This window comes from Vidua macroura, unplaced genomic scaffold, assembly GCF_024509145.1.
Source record: "Vidua macroura isolate BioBank_ID:100142 unplaced genomic scaffold, ASM2450914v1 whyUn_scaffold_161, whole genome shotgun sequence".
NCBI classification, from domain to species: domain Eukaryota; kingdom Metazoa; phylum Chordata; class Aves; order Passeriformes; family Viduidae; genus Vidua; species Vidua macroura.
In genome coordinates this window covers 3,088-21,300 of record NW_026530558.1, presented here as the reverse complement: position 1 = coordinate 21,300, position 18,213 = coordinate 3,088, and the positions used below count along the sequence as shown (strand labels likewise).

At 58.6% G+C, this 18,213-nt stretch overlaps 1 protein-coding gene across 1 annotated transcript; it reads right to left on the bottom strand.

Annotated features, from left to right (window-relative positions):
• Positions 1–3,590: 3,590 nt before the first annotated feature.
• Positions 3,591–11,543, bottom strand: LOC128802745 (homeobox protein Hox-D9-like). Its single transcript, XM_053969302.1, has 11 exons — positions 11,382–11,543; positions 10,463–10,547; positions 9,645–9,720; positions 8,678–8,742; positions 7,757–7,951; positions 5,605–5,798; positions 4,834–4,923; positions 4,150–4,332; positions 3,990–4,044; positions 3,751–3,900; positions 3,591–3,665 (listed from the first exon to the last, which is right to left on the bottom strand). The coding sequence occupies exons 1-11, from the start codon at positions 11,420–11,422 to the stop codon at positions 3,591–3,593; spliced, it is 1,209 nt and encodes a 402-aa protein (XP_053825277.1). The 5' UTR covers positions 11,423–11,543.
• Between the last annotated feature and the right edge of the window lie 6,670 nt (positions 11,544–18,213).

The following is an 18,213-nucleotide window of genomic DNA, read 5'->3' as shown; positions in this document are numbered from 1 at the left end:
CTGGGGTGACATCGGTTATTTCTCTCTGTGCCGGTGGCACCTGGTGGCATCAGGTGACCTCGGTCACCACACCAGGTGACGCACCTGAGGTGGCACCTGGACAGGTGAGGTGGCACCTGGGCACACCTGGTGGCACCTGGGCACACCTGGTGGCACCTGGACAGGTGAGGTGGCACCTCCCGTTGTCACCTGTCCTTGCCCAGGACTGAAGGGCTCTGTCCCCTCCCCCCACCCCCCTCAAATTTGGGATAAATTTGGGACAATTTGGGGACTTTTCCCAAATTTTAGGGATTTTTTTTCCCCCCATTTTTTAGGATTTTTTCCCCAATTTTTTTTTTTTTTTCCCCCACATTTTTCTCCACCAGAAAAATCCCAAATTTTGGGCACAGGTAAAGCTCAAATTTCAGGGATTTTTCCCCAAAAATTTTTGGAAGTTTTTTCCCCCCACCATTGTAAATCCAAAATTTTAGGATTTTCCCCCCAAGTTAATTTCAAATTTTACGGATTTTCCCCCAAAATTTTAGGTTTTTCCCCCTCAAGTAAATCCCAAATTTTAGGGATTTATCCCCAAAATTTCGAGATTTTCCTCCACCAGATAAATCCCAAATTTTGAGGATTTTTTACTCCAGGTAAAGCCCAAATTTTAGGATTTTCCCCCCAAGCAAATCCCAAATTTTGGAGATCTTTTCCCCAAATGAATCCCAAATCTTGGCATTTTCTCCCCAAATTTTAGGATTTTTTCCCAATTTCTAGGATTCTTTCCCCCCAGATTTTTGGGATGTTTCCCCCCCCCCCAGCCAAATCCCACATTTTTGGGGATTTTTCTCCCCCAATTTTTAATATTTTTTTTTCCTGGAAAAATCTAAAATTTTGCCATTTCACTCCATGGATAAATCCCAAATTTTAGGGATTCCTCTCCTCCCAGTTTTTAGAATTTTTCCCCCCAATTTTTGGGATATTTTTCCCCCAATTTTTGGGATTCTCCCCCTAATTTGGGGATTTTCCCCTCCCACCCCAATTTTTGGGATTTTCCTCCAATTTTGGGGGATTTTTCCCTAATTTTTCATATTTCCCCCCCAGATCTTGGGATTTTTTTCCCCTCCTAATTTTTGGGATTCCCTCCCCCCCCCACCACCCAATTTTTTGGGAGTTTCCCCCAAATTTTTTGCATTTCCCCTCCCAAATTTTGATATTTCCCCCCACCACCCCCCCCCCAAATTTTGGGATTTCCCCCCCCCCCACACGATTTTTGGGATTTTCCCCCTTTGTAAATTTTGTACAGCCGAGAACTCCCCAAAATCCCCAAAAAATTCCCCAAAATTCCTTCTGGAATCCCCCAAAGCCGCCCAGATCGGCCCCCCCCGGGGCTGCCAGCGCTGCCTTATCACCGTGTGATAATCGGGGAGCCCCAAATTCCCGGGAATTCCCCCCAAAACCCCCGGCATTCCCAAAATTCCCCTTTTTCACCGAGTTTTCTTGGATATTTATTTGGGGTTTTGGGGGTTTTTTGGGGTGGGGGAGGGGCGGCAATAAAAGATTTTGGCCAAAAAAAAAAACCAAAAAACCGTGGTGGCCCCGAGGGGGGGAGGGGACAAAAAAAGGGACAAAAATGGGGAAAAAAGGGACAGAAATGGGACTGAAAGGGACATTTCCAGTGTCACCACCCCCCCTTTGTCCCCAGATCCTTCCCATTGTCCCCAAACTGTCCCCAAATCCCCCAAATTGTTCCCAAATCGCCTCAATTGTCCCCAAATCCCTCCCACTGTCCCCAAATCCTTCCCATTGTCCCCAAATTCCCCTGAATTGTCCCCAAATGCCTTCCAGTGTCCCCAAATCCCTCCCAGTGTCCCCAAACCCCAAAATTGTCCTCAAATCCCTCGATTATCCCCAAATCCTCCTCATTGTCCCTAAATCCCCCGAATTGTCCCCAAATCCCTCCCATTGTCACCTTCTGTCACCAATGGGACCCCCCCCCGTGGGTTGGGGACATCGGGGGGTGGCACTGGGGGCACAGGGGACACTGAGGGGACATTGGGGGGCACAAGGAGGTGGCGCTGGAGGCTTGGGGGACATCGGGGACACCGGAGGAGCCACCTGGGGACACCGTGGGGACAGGGACACAGAGGTGGGGACACCGTGGGGACAGGGACACGGAGTTCAGTGGTGACAACCAGGATGGGGACAGGGACACGGTGGGGACACGAACTGGGACAGGGACACAGTGGGGACAGGGACACTGTGGGGACATGGAGTTCAGTGGTGACAACCAGGACAGGGACACCGTGGGGACAGGGACACCGTGGGGACAGGGACACTGTGGGGACACAAACTGGGATGGGGACAGGAACGGGGATGGGGACAGGAACGGGGATGGGGACAGGAACTGGGACAGGGACACAAACTGGGATGGGGACAGGAACTGGGACAGGGACACAAACTGGGATGGGGACAGGAACGGGGATGGGGACAGGAACGGGGATGGGGACAGGAACTGGGACAGGGACACAAACTGGGATGGGGACACGATGGGGACAGAGACTTCAATTGTGACAAGAACCAGGATGGGGACAGGGACAGCATGGGGACACAAACTGGGACAGGGACACAATGGGGACAAGAACTGGGATGGGGACAGGAACGGGGATGGGGACAGGAACTGGGACAGGGACACAAACTGGGATGGGGACAGGAACTGGGATGGGGACAAGAACCAGGACGGGGACAAAGACCAGGATGGGGACAAGAAATGCCATGGGGACAGGGACTGGAACGGGGACACGAACTGGGACTGGGACACGATGGGGACACAACGGGGACACGAACTGGGGACACAAAGTGGGGACTGGGACATCATGGGGACACAATGGGGACATGAACTGGGACAGGGACATCATGGGGACACAATGGGGACATGAACTGGGGACATGAACTGGGGCAGGGACATCATGGGGACACAACGGGGACATGAACTGGGGACATGAACTGGGACAGGGACATCATGGGGACACAATGGGGACACGAACTGGGACAGGGACATCATGGGGACACGAACTGGGGACACAAACTGGGACAGGGACATCATGGGGACACAACGGGGACACAAACTGGGACAGGGACATCATGGGGACACAATGGGGACACGAACTGGGGACATGAACTGGGACAGGGACATCATGGGGACACGAACTGGGGACATGAACTGGGACAGGGACATCATGGGGACACAACGGGGACATGAACTGGGGCAGGGACATCATGGGGACACAACGGGGACACGAACTGGGGACATGAACTGGGACAGGGACATCATGGGGACACAACGGGGACACGAACTGGGGCAGGGACATCATGGGGACACAACGGGGACACGAACTGGGACAGGGACATCATGGGGACACAACGGGGACACGAACTGGGACAGGGACATCATGGGGACACAACGGGGACACAAACTGGGACAGGGACATGATGGGGACACAACGGGGACACGAACTGGGACAGGGACATCATGGGGACACGAACTGGGCTGGGGACAGCACCCTGCAGGGGACACCAGGCTGTCCCAGCTGTCCCCAACTGTCCCCAAGCTGTCACCGGCCGCGCTGTCGGGACACGACGGTGACAACACCCGGGACGGTGACAACACCCGGGACAGGGACAGCACCCTGGAGGGGACACCCGGCTGTCCCCAGGTGTCCCCAGGTGTCCCCAGGTGTCCCCAGGTGTCCCCAGGTGTCCCCAGGGTGTCACAGGCCGGCCCCGGGCCGCGCGTGCGCCGCCAGCAGCAGGCGCAGGGGCGCGGCCGGCGCTGTCGCCGTCGCTGTCGCCGTCGCCGTCGCTGCCCCGGTCCGGCCGCACCATCCGGTCGTGCTGGAGGCTGAAGCGCCGCGCGCGCGCCGGCTGCGGGACCAGTACAGACCAGTACGGACCAGTATGGACCAGTATGGACCAGTATAAACCCGTATGGGCCAGTATAAACCAGTATGGACCAGTATAAACCAGTACATCCGGTCGTGCTGGAGGCTGAAGCGCCGCGCGCGCCAGCTGCGGGACCAGTATAGACCAGTACGGACCAGTATGGACCAGTATGAACTGGTATAAACCAGTACGGACCAGTATAAACCAGCATGGACCAGTATAAACCAGTACAGCCGGTCGTGCTGGAGGCTGAAGCACCGCACGCGCCGGCTGCGGGACCAGTATAGACCAGTACGGACCAGTATGGACCAGTATGGACCAGTATAAACCCGTATGGGCCAGTATAAACCAGTATGGACCAGTATAAACCAGTACATCCGGTCGTGCTGGAGGCTGAAGCGCCGCGCGCGCCGGCTGCGGGACCAGTATAGACCAGTACGGACCAGTATGGACCAGTATGAACTGATATAAACCAGTACGGACCAGTATAAACCAGTATGGACCAGTATAAACCAGTATAAACCAGTATAAATCAGTATGAACCAGTACATCCGGTCGTGCTGGAGGCTGAAGCGCCGCGCGCGGCCGGCTGCGGGACCAGTATAAACCAGTACGGACCAGTATGGACCAGTATGAACTGGTATAAACCAGTACAGACCAGTATGGACCAGTATGGACCAGACTGCGAGGGATCCCAATATAAACCAGTATGGAGCGGTACAAACCAGTGAAAACCAGTCCAAACCAGCAAAAACCAGTACAAACCAGTAGAAACCAGTAAAAAGCAGTAAAAAACAATCCGAACCAGTCCGAACGAGTCCAAACCAGTATAAACCAGTCCAAACCAGTCCAAACCAGTACAAACCACGCCAAACCAGTATAAACCAGTCCAAACCAGTACAAACCAGTACAAACCAGTAGGGGCGGCGCTCCTCGGGGCTGAGGCTGCGCCAGAGCTGGGCCAGGTCCCGCGTGGCCGCCGTGGAGGTGAGGCCGGGGATGGCGCTGTCACCTCAGTGTCACCTCAGTGTCACCTCGGTGCCACCTCGGTGCCACCAACCCCCCCCCCCCCACCGTGTCACCGCGGTGCCACCAACCCTCCCCCCCCACCGTGTCCCCTCCCCAGGGTCCTCGGGTGTCCCCGAGGTCCCCCCCCGTGCTGTCCCCCTGTCCCCCCTTGCAGTCCCTTTGTCCCCAATGTCCCCAATCCCCCTGATGTCCCCAAATGTCCCCAAATCCCCCCAAATGTCCCCAAATGTCCCCAGTGTCCCCAGTGTCCCCAGGTGTCCCAATGTCCCCAAATGTCCCCAGTGTCCCCAATGTCCCCCAAAGTCCCCAATGTCCCCAGGTGTCCCAATGTCCCCAATGCCCCCAACCCCCCCAATGTCCCCAGTGTCCCCAATCCCCCCAATGTCCCCCACTGTCCCACAATGTCCCCAATATCCCAAATGTCCCCAATCCCCACAATGTCCCCAATGTCCCCCAGTGTCCCCAATGTCCCCAGGTGTCCCAGTGTCCCCAGTGTCCCCACTGTCCCCAGTGTCCCCGATGTCCCCAATGTCCCCAATCCCCCCAATCTCCCCAATCCCCCCCAATCCCCCCGCTGTCCCCCAATGTCCCCAGTGTCCCCCGCTGTCCCCAGTGTCCCCAGGTGTCCCCGCTGTCCCCGCTGTCCCCAGGTGTCACCTCATGTACTCGCGGCGGTTCACGCGGCAGAACATGATGAAGCCGTTGACGCACTTGCGCTTGCGGGGACGTCCCTGTCCCTGTCCCTGTCCCTGTCCCTGTCCCTGTCCCCGTCCCTGTCCCCGTCCCTGTCCCTGTCCTCGGCCGCGGGTCCCCCCCCGGGTCCCCTCGGGGCCACCGGAGCCCGCCGGGTCCTGTGGGGACAGGGGACAGCGAGGTGACACCGGGGTGGCACCGGGGTGGCACTGGAGAGAGGGCGAGGGTGACAATGAGGGCAGGGAGGTGGCACTGGGGGTGGCACTGAGGAGTGACACTGGGGGTGACATTGAGGTGGCATTGAGGGTGACATTGGCAGGTGACACTGAGGGTGACACTGAGGGCAGGGAGGTGGCACTGGGGGTGGCACTGAGGGGTGACACTGGGGGTGGCAGTGGGGTGACACTGAGGGTGACACTGAGGGCAGGGAGGTGGCACTGGGGGTGGCACTGAGGGGTGACACTGGGGGTGGCAGTGGGGTGACACTGAGGGTGACACTGAGGGTGACACTGAGAGTGACACTGAGGGCAGGGAGGTGGCACTGGGGGTGGCACTGAGGGTGACATTGAGGTGGCATTGAGGGTGACAAGGAGGGAGGTGGCACTGAAGGTGACACTGAGGGGAGGGAGGTGGCACTGGGGGTGACAATGGGGAGGTGACAATGGGAAGGTGGCACTGGGGAGGTGGCACTGAGAGGTGACACCAGGGAGGTGACAATGGGGAGGTGACAATGAGGAGGTGACAATGAGGAGGTGACAATGGGGAGGTGACAATGGGGAGGTGACACCGGGGACGTGACAATGAGGAGGTGACAATGGGGAGGTGACAATGGGGAGGTGGCACCGGGGAGGTGACAATGGGGAGGTGACAATGGGGAGGTGACAATGAGGAGGTGACAATGAGGAGGTGGCACCGGGGAGGTGACAATGAGGAGGTGACAATGGGGAGGTGACAATGAGGAGGTGACAATGAGGAGGTGGCACCGGGGAGGTGACAATGGGGAGGTGACACCGGGGAGGTGACAATGAGGAGGTGACAATGAGGAGGTGACAATGGGGAGGTGACAATGGGGAGGTGACAATGAGGAGGTGACAATAGGGAGGTGACAATGAGGAGGTGACAATGGGGAGGTGACAATGGGGAGGTGACAATGGGGAGGTGACAATGAGGAGGTGACACCGGGGAGGTGACAATGGGGAGGTGACAATGGGGAGGTGACAATGGGGAGGTGACAATGGGAAGGTGACAATGGGGAGGTGACAATGGGGAGGTGACAATGAGGAGGTGACAATGGGGAAGTGACAATGGGGAGGTGACAATGGGGAAGTGACAATGGGGAGGTGACAATGGGGAGGTGACACCGGGGAGGTGACAATGAGGAGGTGACACCGGGGAGGTGACAATGGGGAGGTGACAATGGGGAGGTGACACCGGGGAGGTGACAATGGGGAGGTGACACCGGGGAGGTGACAATGGGGAGGTGACAATGGGGAGGTGACACCGGGGAGGTGACACCGGGGAGGTGACACCGAGGGGGGGGAGGGGACCACACCCACCTGGGGGCTGAGCTGCGCATCCGGGAACAGCTCTGGGAGAGGGGGGGAGGGGACACAAAGTGACACTGGGGGGGGGGGAGGGGACATCCCCGGACCCCAAACACCCCCCCAAAAAAACCCACCCAAAATTCCCAAAAATCTCCCCAATTCCCCCTGCAAAAAATCACATTTTCCCCCTAAAATGCCACCAAAACCCCACAAAAAAAACCCAAAATTCCCCTCCAAATTTCCTCCAGCTGCCCCCGAAAAACTCCTAAATTTCCCCCAAACCCCCCCCCCCCCGAAACCCCCAAATTTTCCCCAATTTTCCCCAACTCTCCTCCAAATTCCTCAAAAAAACCCCCTAAAAAACCCCAAATTTCACCAAAAATCCCCCCCCAAAACACCAAATTTCCCCCGAACCCGTCAAGAAACCCCCAAAAAAGTGAAATTTCCCCACCAAAAAAAAAAACCCTAAAAATCCCAATTTCCCCCCAATATTCCTCAAAAAAAAAAAAAAAAAAAAACCTCCAAAACGTCCCAAAAAAACCCCAAAAAACCCCAAACGTCCCCTCCCCCACCTCTGACGACGCCCTCGGGGGGCTCGGGGGGCTCGGGGGGGGTGAAGAGGGAGGGGCTGAGCCCCAGGACCCCCCCCCCGGGGCTGGGGGGGGCTCAGGGGGGGCTCCCAGTCCGGCCCAGTTTGGCAGAGCCAGGGACTGGTGTCCCCCTCCTCCTCCTCCTCCTCCTCTTCCTCCTCCTCCTCTTCCTCCTCCCTGGGGGGGGGCACCCCAAAATTATGCACCCAAAACAAAAAAAAAACCCAAAAAAAAAAAACCCAAAAAACAAAACCCCCCCCAAAAAAAAAACCCCGCAAAATTTCAACTCGAAAACCAAAAAAAAAAAAAAAAAAAAAAGAAAAAAGAAAAGAAAAAAAAAAAGAAAAAAAAATTTTTCGCAAAGATCACCCCGAAGAATAACTCCAAAATTTCTCCCCAAAACTCCCACAAATTCCCCCCGAAATATCCCCAAAACCCCAAAATTTCACCTCGAAAACACCAAAGGGAAAAAAAAAAAAAAAATCTCAGAATTTCGCAAAGAAAAACCCAAAAAAGCTCAGAAATTTCTCCCCAAAACCTCCACGAGATCCACCCCAAAAAAAAAACAAACCAAAATTTCACCTCCGAAACACAAAAACCCCCCCTCAAAAATTCACCAAGAAACCAAAAAAGCTCCAAATTTTCCCCCTGAAACCTCCACGAGGTCCACCCCAAAACATCCCAAAAATAACCCCAAAAATCTTTCCTCAAAAACGCCCAAAAAACGCCCGAAATTTCACAAAAAAAAAAAAAAAAAAAAACCACGAAATTTCCCCCAAAAGCCCCAAAATTTAACCCCAAAACCCCCAAATTTCCCGTAAATTCCCCCCCCCCCCCCAAAAAAAAGCCCCAAATGTCCCCAAATGTCCCCAAATGTCCCCAAATGTCCCCAAATGTCCCCACCTGGGCTCGGTGTCCCCAAGGCTGGGGGGGGGGCGGCTCCGAGGTGTCCCCACAGGGGGGGAGGCCTGGGGGGGATTTTGGGGGGTTTAAAGGAGATTTTGGGGGTTTTTGGGGGGTCGGGATAATTTGGGGAGGGGTCTGGGGGGTTTAAGGAGATTTTGGGGTTTTTTGGGGGGGTCGGGATAATTTGGGGAGGGGTCTGGGGGGTTTAAAGGAGATTTTGGGTTTTTTTTGGGGGGTCGGGATAATTTGGGGAGGGGTTTGGGGGGTTTAAAGGAGATTTTGTGGGGGATTTGGGGGGATTTTGGGGCGTTAAAGGGGGTTTTGGAGGATTGCGGGGGTGGCACGAATTTGGGGAGGGGTTCCGAATTTGGGGAGGGGTCCAGAAATTGGGGAGGGGTTCCCGAATTTGGGGAGGGGTCCCGAATTTGGGGAGGGGTCCCGAATTTTGGGGGAGTCCCGAATTTGGGGAGGGGTCCCGAATTTTGTGAGGGGTCCCGAATTGGGGGAGGGGTCCCGAATTTGGGGGGAGAGGTCCCGAATTTGGGGAGGGGTCCAGAAATTGGGGAGGGGTTCCCGAATTTTGGGGGAGTCCCGAATTTGGGGAGGGGTCCCGAATTGGGGGAGGGGTCCCGAATTTGGGGGGGGGGTCCCGAGTTCGGGGGAGATCCCGAATTTGGGGAGGGGTTCCAGAATTTGGGGAGGGTCCCGAATTTGGGGAGGTGCCCCTAAATTGGGGAGGGGGTTTCCGAATTTGGGGGGTTCCCGAATTTGGGGAGGGGTCCCGAATTTGGGGAGGGGTCCCGAATCTGGGGGGGGGGATCCCGAATTTGGGGAGGGGGGTCCCGAATTTGGGGGGGATCCCGAATTTGGGGAGGGGCCCTGAGTTTGGGGAGGGGTCCCGAATTTGGGGAGGGGTCCCGAATTTGGGGAGGGGTCCCGAATTTGGGGGGGGGGTCCCGCTCACCCGCGGCCGCCCGCGCCGCCCGCACGCGCTCCTGCAGGAACTCCAGGTAACCCAGAACGTTCTGCAGCACCTGCACCTGCGGGGACAGCGCTGCCACCTGTCCCTGTCACCTGTCCCTGTCACCTGTCCCTGTCACCTGTCCCTGTGTCACCTGCCCCTGTCACCTGTCCCTGTGTCACCTGTCCCTGTCACCTGTCCCTGTGTCACCTCCCTGTGTCACCTCCTTGTGTCACCTGCCCCTGTCACCTGCCCCTGTGTCACCTCCTTGTGTCACCTGCCCCTGTCACCTGTCCCTGTGTCACCTGTCCCTGTCACCTGTGTCACCTGTCCCTGTCACCTGCCCCTGTGTCACCCCTCTGTGTCACCTGCCCCTGTCACCAGTCCCCGCTGTCACCCCCGGTGTCACCTCCCTGTGTCACCTCCCGGTGTCACCTCCCCCCGGTGTCACCTGTCTTTGGTGTCACCTGTCTTTGGTGTCACCCCCCTGTGTCACCCCCCTGTGTCACCTCCCTGTGTCACCTTCCCCCGGTGTCACCTCCCCTCAGTGTCACCTCCCCTCGGTGTCACCTCTCCCCGGTGTCACCTACCTCAGGTGTCACCTCCCCCCGGTGTCACCCCCCAGTGTCCCCATGTCCCCCCATGTCAGCTCAATGTCCCCTCGATGTCCCCCCCGTGTCCCCCCGGTGTCCCCTTGGTGTCCCCCCAATGTGCCCTCAATGTTCCACCGGTGTCTCCCCCGTGTCCCCTCGATGTCCCCCCCATGTCCCCCCGGTGTCCCCTCCTGTCCCCTCCTGTCCCCTCCTGTCCCCCCCCGGTACCTCGGAGCGCGCCCCTCCCCCGCCGCGGGGCCAGGGCACCATCTGGGCCAGCTCGGGCAGCAGCGAGCGCCAGTCCCGGGGGGGCCTGGGGACAGCGGGGACAGCGGGGACACTGGGGACAGTGGGGACAGTGGGGACAGTGGGGACAGTGGGGACATTGGGGACAGTGGGGACAGTGGGGACAGTGGGGACATTGGGGACAGTGGGGACAGTGGGGACAGTGGGGACATTGGGGACAGTGGGGACAGTGGGGACAGTGGGGACATTGGGGACATGGGGACAGCGGGGGGATTGGGGACATTGGGGACATTGGGGGGATTGGGGACATTGGGGACATTGGGGACACTGGGGACAGTGGGGATAGCGGGGACAGCGGGGGCATTGGGGACATCGGGGACAGTGGGGACATTGGGGATACTGGGGACATTGGGGACAGCGGGGACAGCGGGGACATTGGGGACATCAGGGACACTGGGGACATTGGGGACACCAGGGACATCGGGGACATTGGGGACAGCGGGGGCATTGGGAGGACATGGGGACATTGGGGGGATTGGGGGGACATTGGGGACACTGGGGACATCGGGGACATTGGGGACATTGGGGACATTGGGGACATTGGGGGGATTGGGGGGACATTGGGGACACTGGGGACATCGGGGACATTGGGGACATTGGGGACAGCGGGGACATCAGGGACAGCGGGGACATCAGGGACAGCGGGGACATCAGGGACAGTGGGGGGATTGGGGACATTGGGGACATTGGGGGGATTGGGGACTTTGGGGACATTGGGGACATCAGGGGGACATGAGGACATTTGGGGACAGTGGGGGGACAGTGGGGGATTGGGGACACTGGGGACATTTGGGGACATTGTGGGGGGGGCAGGGATGTCCCAGCTGTGCCCCCCCCTCACCGGTGCCACTCTCCGGGGTTGCCGCAGGTCGGGGGCTCCATCCTGGGGGGTCCCGGTCCCTTTTTGGGGGTCCCGGTCCCTTTTTGGGGAGGGGTCCTGGCTCTTTCTGGGGGTCCCGGTCCCTTTCTGGGGGTCCCGATCCATTTTTGGGGGTCCCGACCCCTTTTTTGGGGGTCCCGGTCCCTTTTTTTGGGGGTCCTGACCCCTTTTTGGGGAGGGGTCCAGGCTCTTTTTGGGGGTCTCGGTCCCTTTTTGGGGAGGGGACCTGGCTCTTTTTGGGGGGTCCCGACCCCTTTTTGGGGAGGGGTCCCGACCCTTTTTTGGGGGTCCCCGATCCCTTTTTGGGGAGGGGGTCCTGACCCTTTTTGGGGGTCTCGACCCCTTTTTGAGGGTCCCGGGTCCCTTTTTTGGGGATCCCGGTCCCTTTTTGGGGATCCCGGTCCCTTTTTGGGGAGGGGGTCCCAGAGCTGGAATAAAATCCGAGACCCCGCAGATCCCAACCCCAGGAGGATCCTGGGGGGGGTTTGGGGGGGTCCCAATTTTGGGGTGGGGGGTCTCAGTTTTGGGGTTGGGGTCTCAATTTTGTTGAGGGGTCCCCGTTTTGGGGCGGGGGGTCCCCGTTTTGGGGAGGGGGGGTCCCCATTTTGGGGGCAATGGAATTGGGGGCGGTCCCAGGCCTTGGGGGGTTTTTGGGGGTCCAAATTTTGGGGTGGGGGTCCCAGTTTTGAGGAGGGGGGGTCCCAATTTAGGGTGGGGGGGGGGTCCCAATTTTGGGGCGGGGGGGTGCCAGTTTTGGGGTGGGGCGGTCCCAATTTCGGGGTGGGGTCCCGATTTTGGGGGCCATTCGCAGGCCCCGGAATTGGGGGCGGGTCCCAGGCCTTGGGGGCTTTTTTGGGGGGTGCAAATTTTGGGGTGGGGTCCCAATTTAGGGTGGGGGTCCCAATTTAGGGTGGGGAGGGGTCCCCATTTTGTGGGGCGGGGGGTCTCAATTTTGGGGGTGGGGGGTCTCAATTTTTGGGGGGGCTCCCCCCCCCAACCTTCGCACCCTCGCTGCCTGCGGCTCGCGCGGGGGGGCGTGGCCGGCGGAAGAGGCTGCGCTGATTGGACGAGACTTCAAACGGGGCGTGGCTTTGGGCCGTACCATGTTCGGGGAAGGGGGGGGTACAGGGGAGGGGGTCGGGGGACCCCCGTGAGGGGACAAGGACACCGGGGGGGGGGGGACAAAGGGACCCCGGAGCCCCCAGTGGGAACCGAATCCGTAATTTGGGGAGGGGGGCACCCAAAAACCCCTCCCGGGGGGGCGCGGGGCTGGCCACTTGGCCGGAGAGGTGATGGTCAAATGGCAGAGTGACCACTGATGGACACTCAGGGGTGGCCACTGGCCCGGGAGAGGGTGAGGGTCAAGCTGGACACTGACCACTGGTGGACATTCAGGGGTGGCCACTGGCCGGAGAGGTGATGGTCAAATGGCAGAGTGACCACTGAGGGACACTCAGGGGTGGCCACTGGCCGGACAGGTGAGGGTCAAGCCGGACACTGACCCCTGATGGACACTCGGGGGGGGGTCCTGTCCAAGCAGTGGCCGGAGAGGTGAGGGTCAAGTGGCAGAGTGACCACTGATGGACACTCAGGGGTGGCCACTGGCCGGAGAGGTGAGGGTCAAGTGGCAGAGTGACCACTGATGGACACTCAGGGGGTGGCCACTGGCCGGAGAGGTGAGGGTCAAGCCGGACACTGACCACTGGTGGACATTCAGGGGTGGCCACTGGCCGGAGAGGTGATGGTCAAGACGAACACTGACCCCTGATGGACACTCGGGTCCTGTCCGAGCAGTGGCCGGAGAGGTGAGGGTCAAGCTGGACACTGGACCACTGGTGGACACTCAGGGGTGGCCACTGGCCGGAGAGGTGATGGTCAAATGGCAGAGTGACCACTGAGGGACACTCAGGGGTGGCCACTGGCCGGAGAGGTGAGGGGTCAAGTGGCAGAGTGACCCCTGATGGACACTCAGGGGTGGCCACTGGCCGGACAGGTGAGGGTCAAGCCGGACACTGACCCCTGATGGACACTCGGGGGGTGGCCACTGGCCGGAAAGGTGAGGGTCAAGCCGAACACTGACCACTGATGGACACTCGGGGTCCTGTCCGAGCAGTGGCCGGAGAGGTGAGGGTCAAGCTGGACACTGACCACTGAGGGGACACTCAGGGGGTGGCCACTGGCCGGAGAGGTGAGGGTCAAGCCGGACACTGACCCCTGATGGACACTCGGGTCCTGTCCGAGCAGTGGCCGGAGAGGTGAGGGTCAAGCTGGACACTGACCACTGGTGGACATTCAGGGGTGGCCACTGGCCGGAGAGGTGAGGGGTCAAGCCGGACACTGACCCCTGATGGACACTCGGGTCCTGTCCGAGCAGTGGCCGGAGAGGTGAGGGTCAAGCTGGACACTGACCACTGGTGGACACTCGGGTCCTGTCCGAGCGCCGCCCCTCCCCCACCGCAGAACGGGGGGGGGAGGGGCAGGGGGGGGATTTGGGGTGAGGGGGGGGTCCCCAAAAAGAGCCGGCCAATGAAATCCCGGCGTTTATTTTGGGGGGGGTTCGGGTGAAATCGCCGTTTTTGGGGGGCCCAGATTTTGGGGGGGGGGGTTTGGGAGGTTTGGGGGGGGTCTCGGGGGTGGGGGAGGGTCTCGATTTTGGGGTTTTGAGGGTTTTTTGGGGGGGTCTCAGAGGATCCAGAGGGGTCGGGGGGTCCTGGGGGGGGTCTCAGTTCTGGGGGGGTCTCAGGGTCCGTGGGAGAATTTTGGGGGGTGGGTCCCCATATTTGGGGGGGGGTCTCAGGGTCTGTGTGAGGATTTTTGGGGTGGGTCCCGATATTTGGGGGGTCCATGGAAGGTTTTTTGGGGGGTGGTCCCGATATTTGGGGGGGGTCCGTGGGAGGATTTTGGGGGGTGGTCCCGATATTTGGGGGGGTCTCGGGGTCTGTGTGAGGATTTTGGGAGGTGTTCCCGATATTTTGGGGGGGGGTCCCTGGAAGGTTTTTTGGGGGGGTGTTCCCGATATTTTGGGGGTTCCCTCCCTCCCCACGTTGTCCCCCGCGCGCGCTTCCCTCGCTCCCGTGACGTCGCGGGAGGGGGGCGGGACCAAACAAGGAAGCCACGCCCTCTTTTTTTCCCGGCGGCGCGCGGCAGTGACGTCATCGCGGCGCGCGGGACCCGGCGCGCGGGGGGGGGAAGCGGCGGCGCGCGCGGGAGGCGGGTGAGGGGGCGATCGATAGGGATCGATTGGGGATCGATAGGGGATCGATGGGGGGCTGTAGGGGATCGATAGAGGGGGCTATAGGGGCTGGGGAGGGGGGCTCGGGGCCTGCGGGGGCTGTGGGGGCCTGGGGGGGCGGCGAGAGAGAGCGCGGCTGGGGGGGGGTGATAGGGATCGATAGGGGATCGATAGGGGATCGATAGGGATCGATAGGGGGGGCTATGGGGCCTGGGGTCTATGGGGTTTCTATAAGGTCTTTTTCTATGGGGTCCTGGGGTCTCTATGGGGTTCCTATAAGGTCCCTATAGGGTCTGGGGTCTCTGTGGGGTCTGGGGTCTCTATGGGGCTCCTATAGGGTCCCCATAGGGGTCCCTGTAGGGTCTGGGGTCTCTATGGGGTCTCTATAAGGGTCTGGGGTCCCTATAAAAGGGCCTGTGGTCTCTGTAAAGGGTCTGGGGTCCCTATAAGGGTCTGGGGGTCTCTATGGGGTCCCTAATAAAAGGGTCTGGGGTCCCTATAAGGGTCTGGGGTCTCTGTGGGGTCTCTGTGTGGTCCCTATTGGGTCTGGGGTCCCCTCTGGGGTCTCTATAAGGGTTTGGGGTCCCTATAAAGGGTCTGGGGGTCTCTATGGGGGTCCCTATAAAGGGTCTGGGGTCCCTATAAAGGGTCTGGGGTCTCTGTGGGGTCCCTATAAAGGGTCTGGGGTCCCTATAAAGGGTCTGGGGTCCTTATAAAGTGTCTGGGGGTCCTTATAAAGGGTCTGGGGGTCCCTATAAGGGTCTGGGGTCTCTATGGGGGGTCCCTATAAAGGGTCTGGGGGTCTCTGTAAAGGGTCTGGGGTCTCTGTGGGGGTCCCTGGTAGGGTTTGGGGTCCCTATAAAGGGTCTGGGGGTCCCTATAAAGGGTCTGGGGGTCCCTATGGGGGTCTGGGGTCCCTATAAGGGTCTGGGGTCTCTGTGGGGTCTCTGTGTGGTCCCTATTGGGTCTGGGGTCCTCTATAAAGGGTCTGGGGTCCCTATAAAGGGTCTGGGGTCCCTATAAGGGTCTGGGGTCCCAATTGGGTCTGGGGTCTCTGAGGTCCCCTATAAGGGTCTGGGGGTCTCTATAAAAGGGTCTGGGGTCTCTGTGGGGTCCCTGTAGGGTTTGGGGTCCCTATAAAGGGGTCTGGGGGTCCCTATAAAGGGGTCTGGGGTCCCTATTGGGTCTGGGGTCTCTATAAAAGGGTCTGGGGTCTCTGTGGGGGTCCCTGTAGGGTTTGGGGTCCCTATAAAGGGTCTGGGGTCCCTATAAAGGGTCTCGGGTCCCTATTGGGTCTGGGGTCTCTATAAAGGGTCTGGGGTCTCTGTGGGGTCCCTGTAGGGTTTGTGGGGGTCCCTATAAAGGGTCTGGGGTCCCTATAAGGGTCTGGGGTCCCTATTGGGTCTGGGGGTCTCTATAAAGGGTCTGGGGGTCTCTGTGGGGGGTCCCTATAAAGGGTCTGGGGGTCCTTATAAAGGGTCTGGGGGTCCCTATAAGGGTCTGGGGTCCCCTATTGGGTCTGGGGGTCCCCTATTGGGTCTGGGGTCTCTATAAAGGGTCTGGGGTCTCTATAAAGGGTCTGGGGTCTCTGTGGGGTCCCTGTAGGGTTTGGATGGGGTCCCTATAAAGGGTCTGGGGTCTCCTATGGGGGGTCCCTATAAAGGGTCTGGGGTCCCTATAAAGGGTCTGGGGGTCCCCTATTGGGTCTGGGGTCCCTATTTGGGTCTGGGGTCTCTAATAAAGGGTCTGGGGTCTCTATGGGGTCCCTATAAAGGGTCTGGGGTCTCTGTGGGGGTCCCAATTGGGTCTGGGGTCCCTGCAGGGGCCATGGCCGGGGGGCCAGGAGGGGCCCAGCCCCCGCCCCAGCGAGGAGGAGCCGGGGAGCGACGGCAGGAGCACCTCGGAAGCGGGGTGAGAAAATGGGGAAAGAAAACCCGGGAAAAAACGGGCAAAAAATGGGATAAAAACCGGGGAAAAACGGGAAATGGGGATGGGAGCAACGGCAGGAGCACCTCGGAACGGGGTGAGAAATGGGGGGAAAACGGGAAAAAATGGGAAAAAAAACCGGGAAAAAAACGGGAAATGGGGATGGGGGGGACGGGGAGGAGCACCTCGGAACGGGTGAGAAAATGGGGAAATTGGGAAAAAATGGGAAAAAAAAACGGGAAAAAACGGGAAATGGGGATGGGAGGGGACGGCAGGAGCAGCTCGGAACGGGTGAGAAAAATGGGGAAAAACGGGCAAAAAATGGGATAAAAACCGGGAAAAAACAGGAAAAATAGGGATGGAGGGACGGCAGGAGCACCTCGGAACGGGGTGAGAAACCGGGAAAAAACGGGAAAAAAATGGGATAAAAACCGGGAAAACCGGGAAATGGGGGATGGGAGGGATGGCAGGAGCACCTCAGAACAGGGTGAGAAAAATGGGGAAAAAAACGGGGAAAGAAAACGGGCAAAAATGGGAAAAAAATGGGAAAAAATGGGAAATGGGGATGGAGGGGGATGGGAGGAGCAGCTTGGAACGGGGTGAGAAAATGGGGTAAAAACCGGGAAAAACGGGAAAAACGGGCAAAAAACGGGAAATGGGGAATGGGAGGGACGGCAGGAGCACCTCGGAACGGGTGAGAAACCGGGAAAAACGGGCAAAAAATGGGGAAAAATGGGAAAAACGGGAAATGGGGATGGGAGGGACGGGAGGAGCACCTCGGAACGGGTGAGAAAATGGGGAAAACGGGGCAAAAATGGGAAAAAAATGGGAAAAAATGGGAAATTGGGGATGGAGGGGATGGGAGGAGCAGCTCGGGACGGGTGAGAAACCGGGAAAAACGGGGAAAACGGGCAGAAATGGGCAAAAAACCGGGAAATGGGGATGGAGGGGATGGGAGGAGCACCTCGGGACAGGTGAGAAACCGGGAAAAACGGGGAAAACGGGCAAAAATGGGGATGGGAGGGACGGCAGGAGCACCTTGGAACGGGTGAGGAAAATGGGGTAAAAACCGGGAAAAATGGGCAAAAATGGGATAAAAACCGGGAAATGGGGATGGGAGGGACGGCAGGAGCACCTCGGAACGGGTGAGAAAATGGGGGGAAACAGGAAAAAATGGGATAAAAACCGGGGGAAAACCGGGAAATGGGGATGGGAGGGATGGCAGGAGCACCTCGGAACGGGTGAGAAACCGGGAAAAACGGGAAAAATGGGATAAAAACGGGAAAAACGGGAAATGGGGATGGGGGGGATGGCAGTGAGCACCTCGGAACGGGTGAGAAAATGGGGTAAAAACCGGGCAAAAATGGGAAAAAATGGGATAAAAACCGGGAAAAATGGGAAATGGGGATGGAGGGGACGGGAGGAGCAGCTCGGAACGGGGTGAGAAAATGGGGTAAAAACCGGGAAAAACGGGAAAAAAAACGGGAAAAAACGGGAAAAAATGGGATAAAAAACGGGAAATGGGGATGGAGGGGATGGGAGGAGCACCTCGGAACGGGTGAGGAAAATGGGGTAAAAACCGGGAAAAACGGGAAAAAATGGGATAAAAACCGGGAAAAAACGGGAAATGGGGAT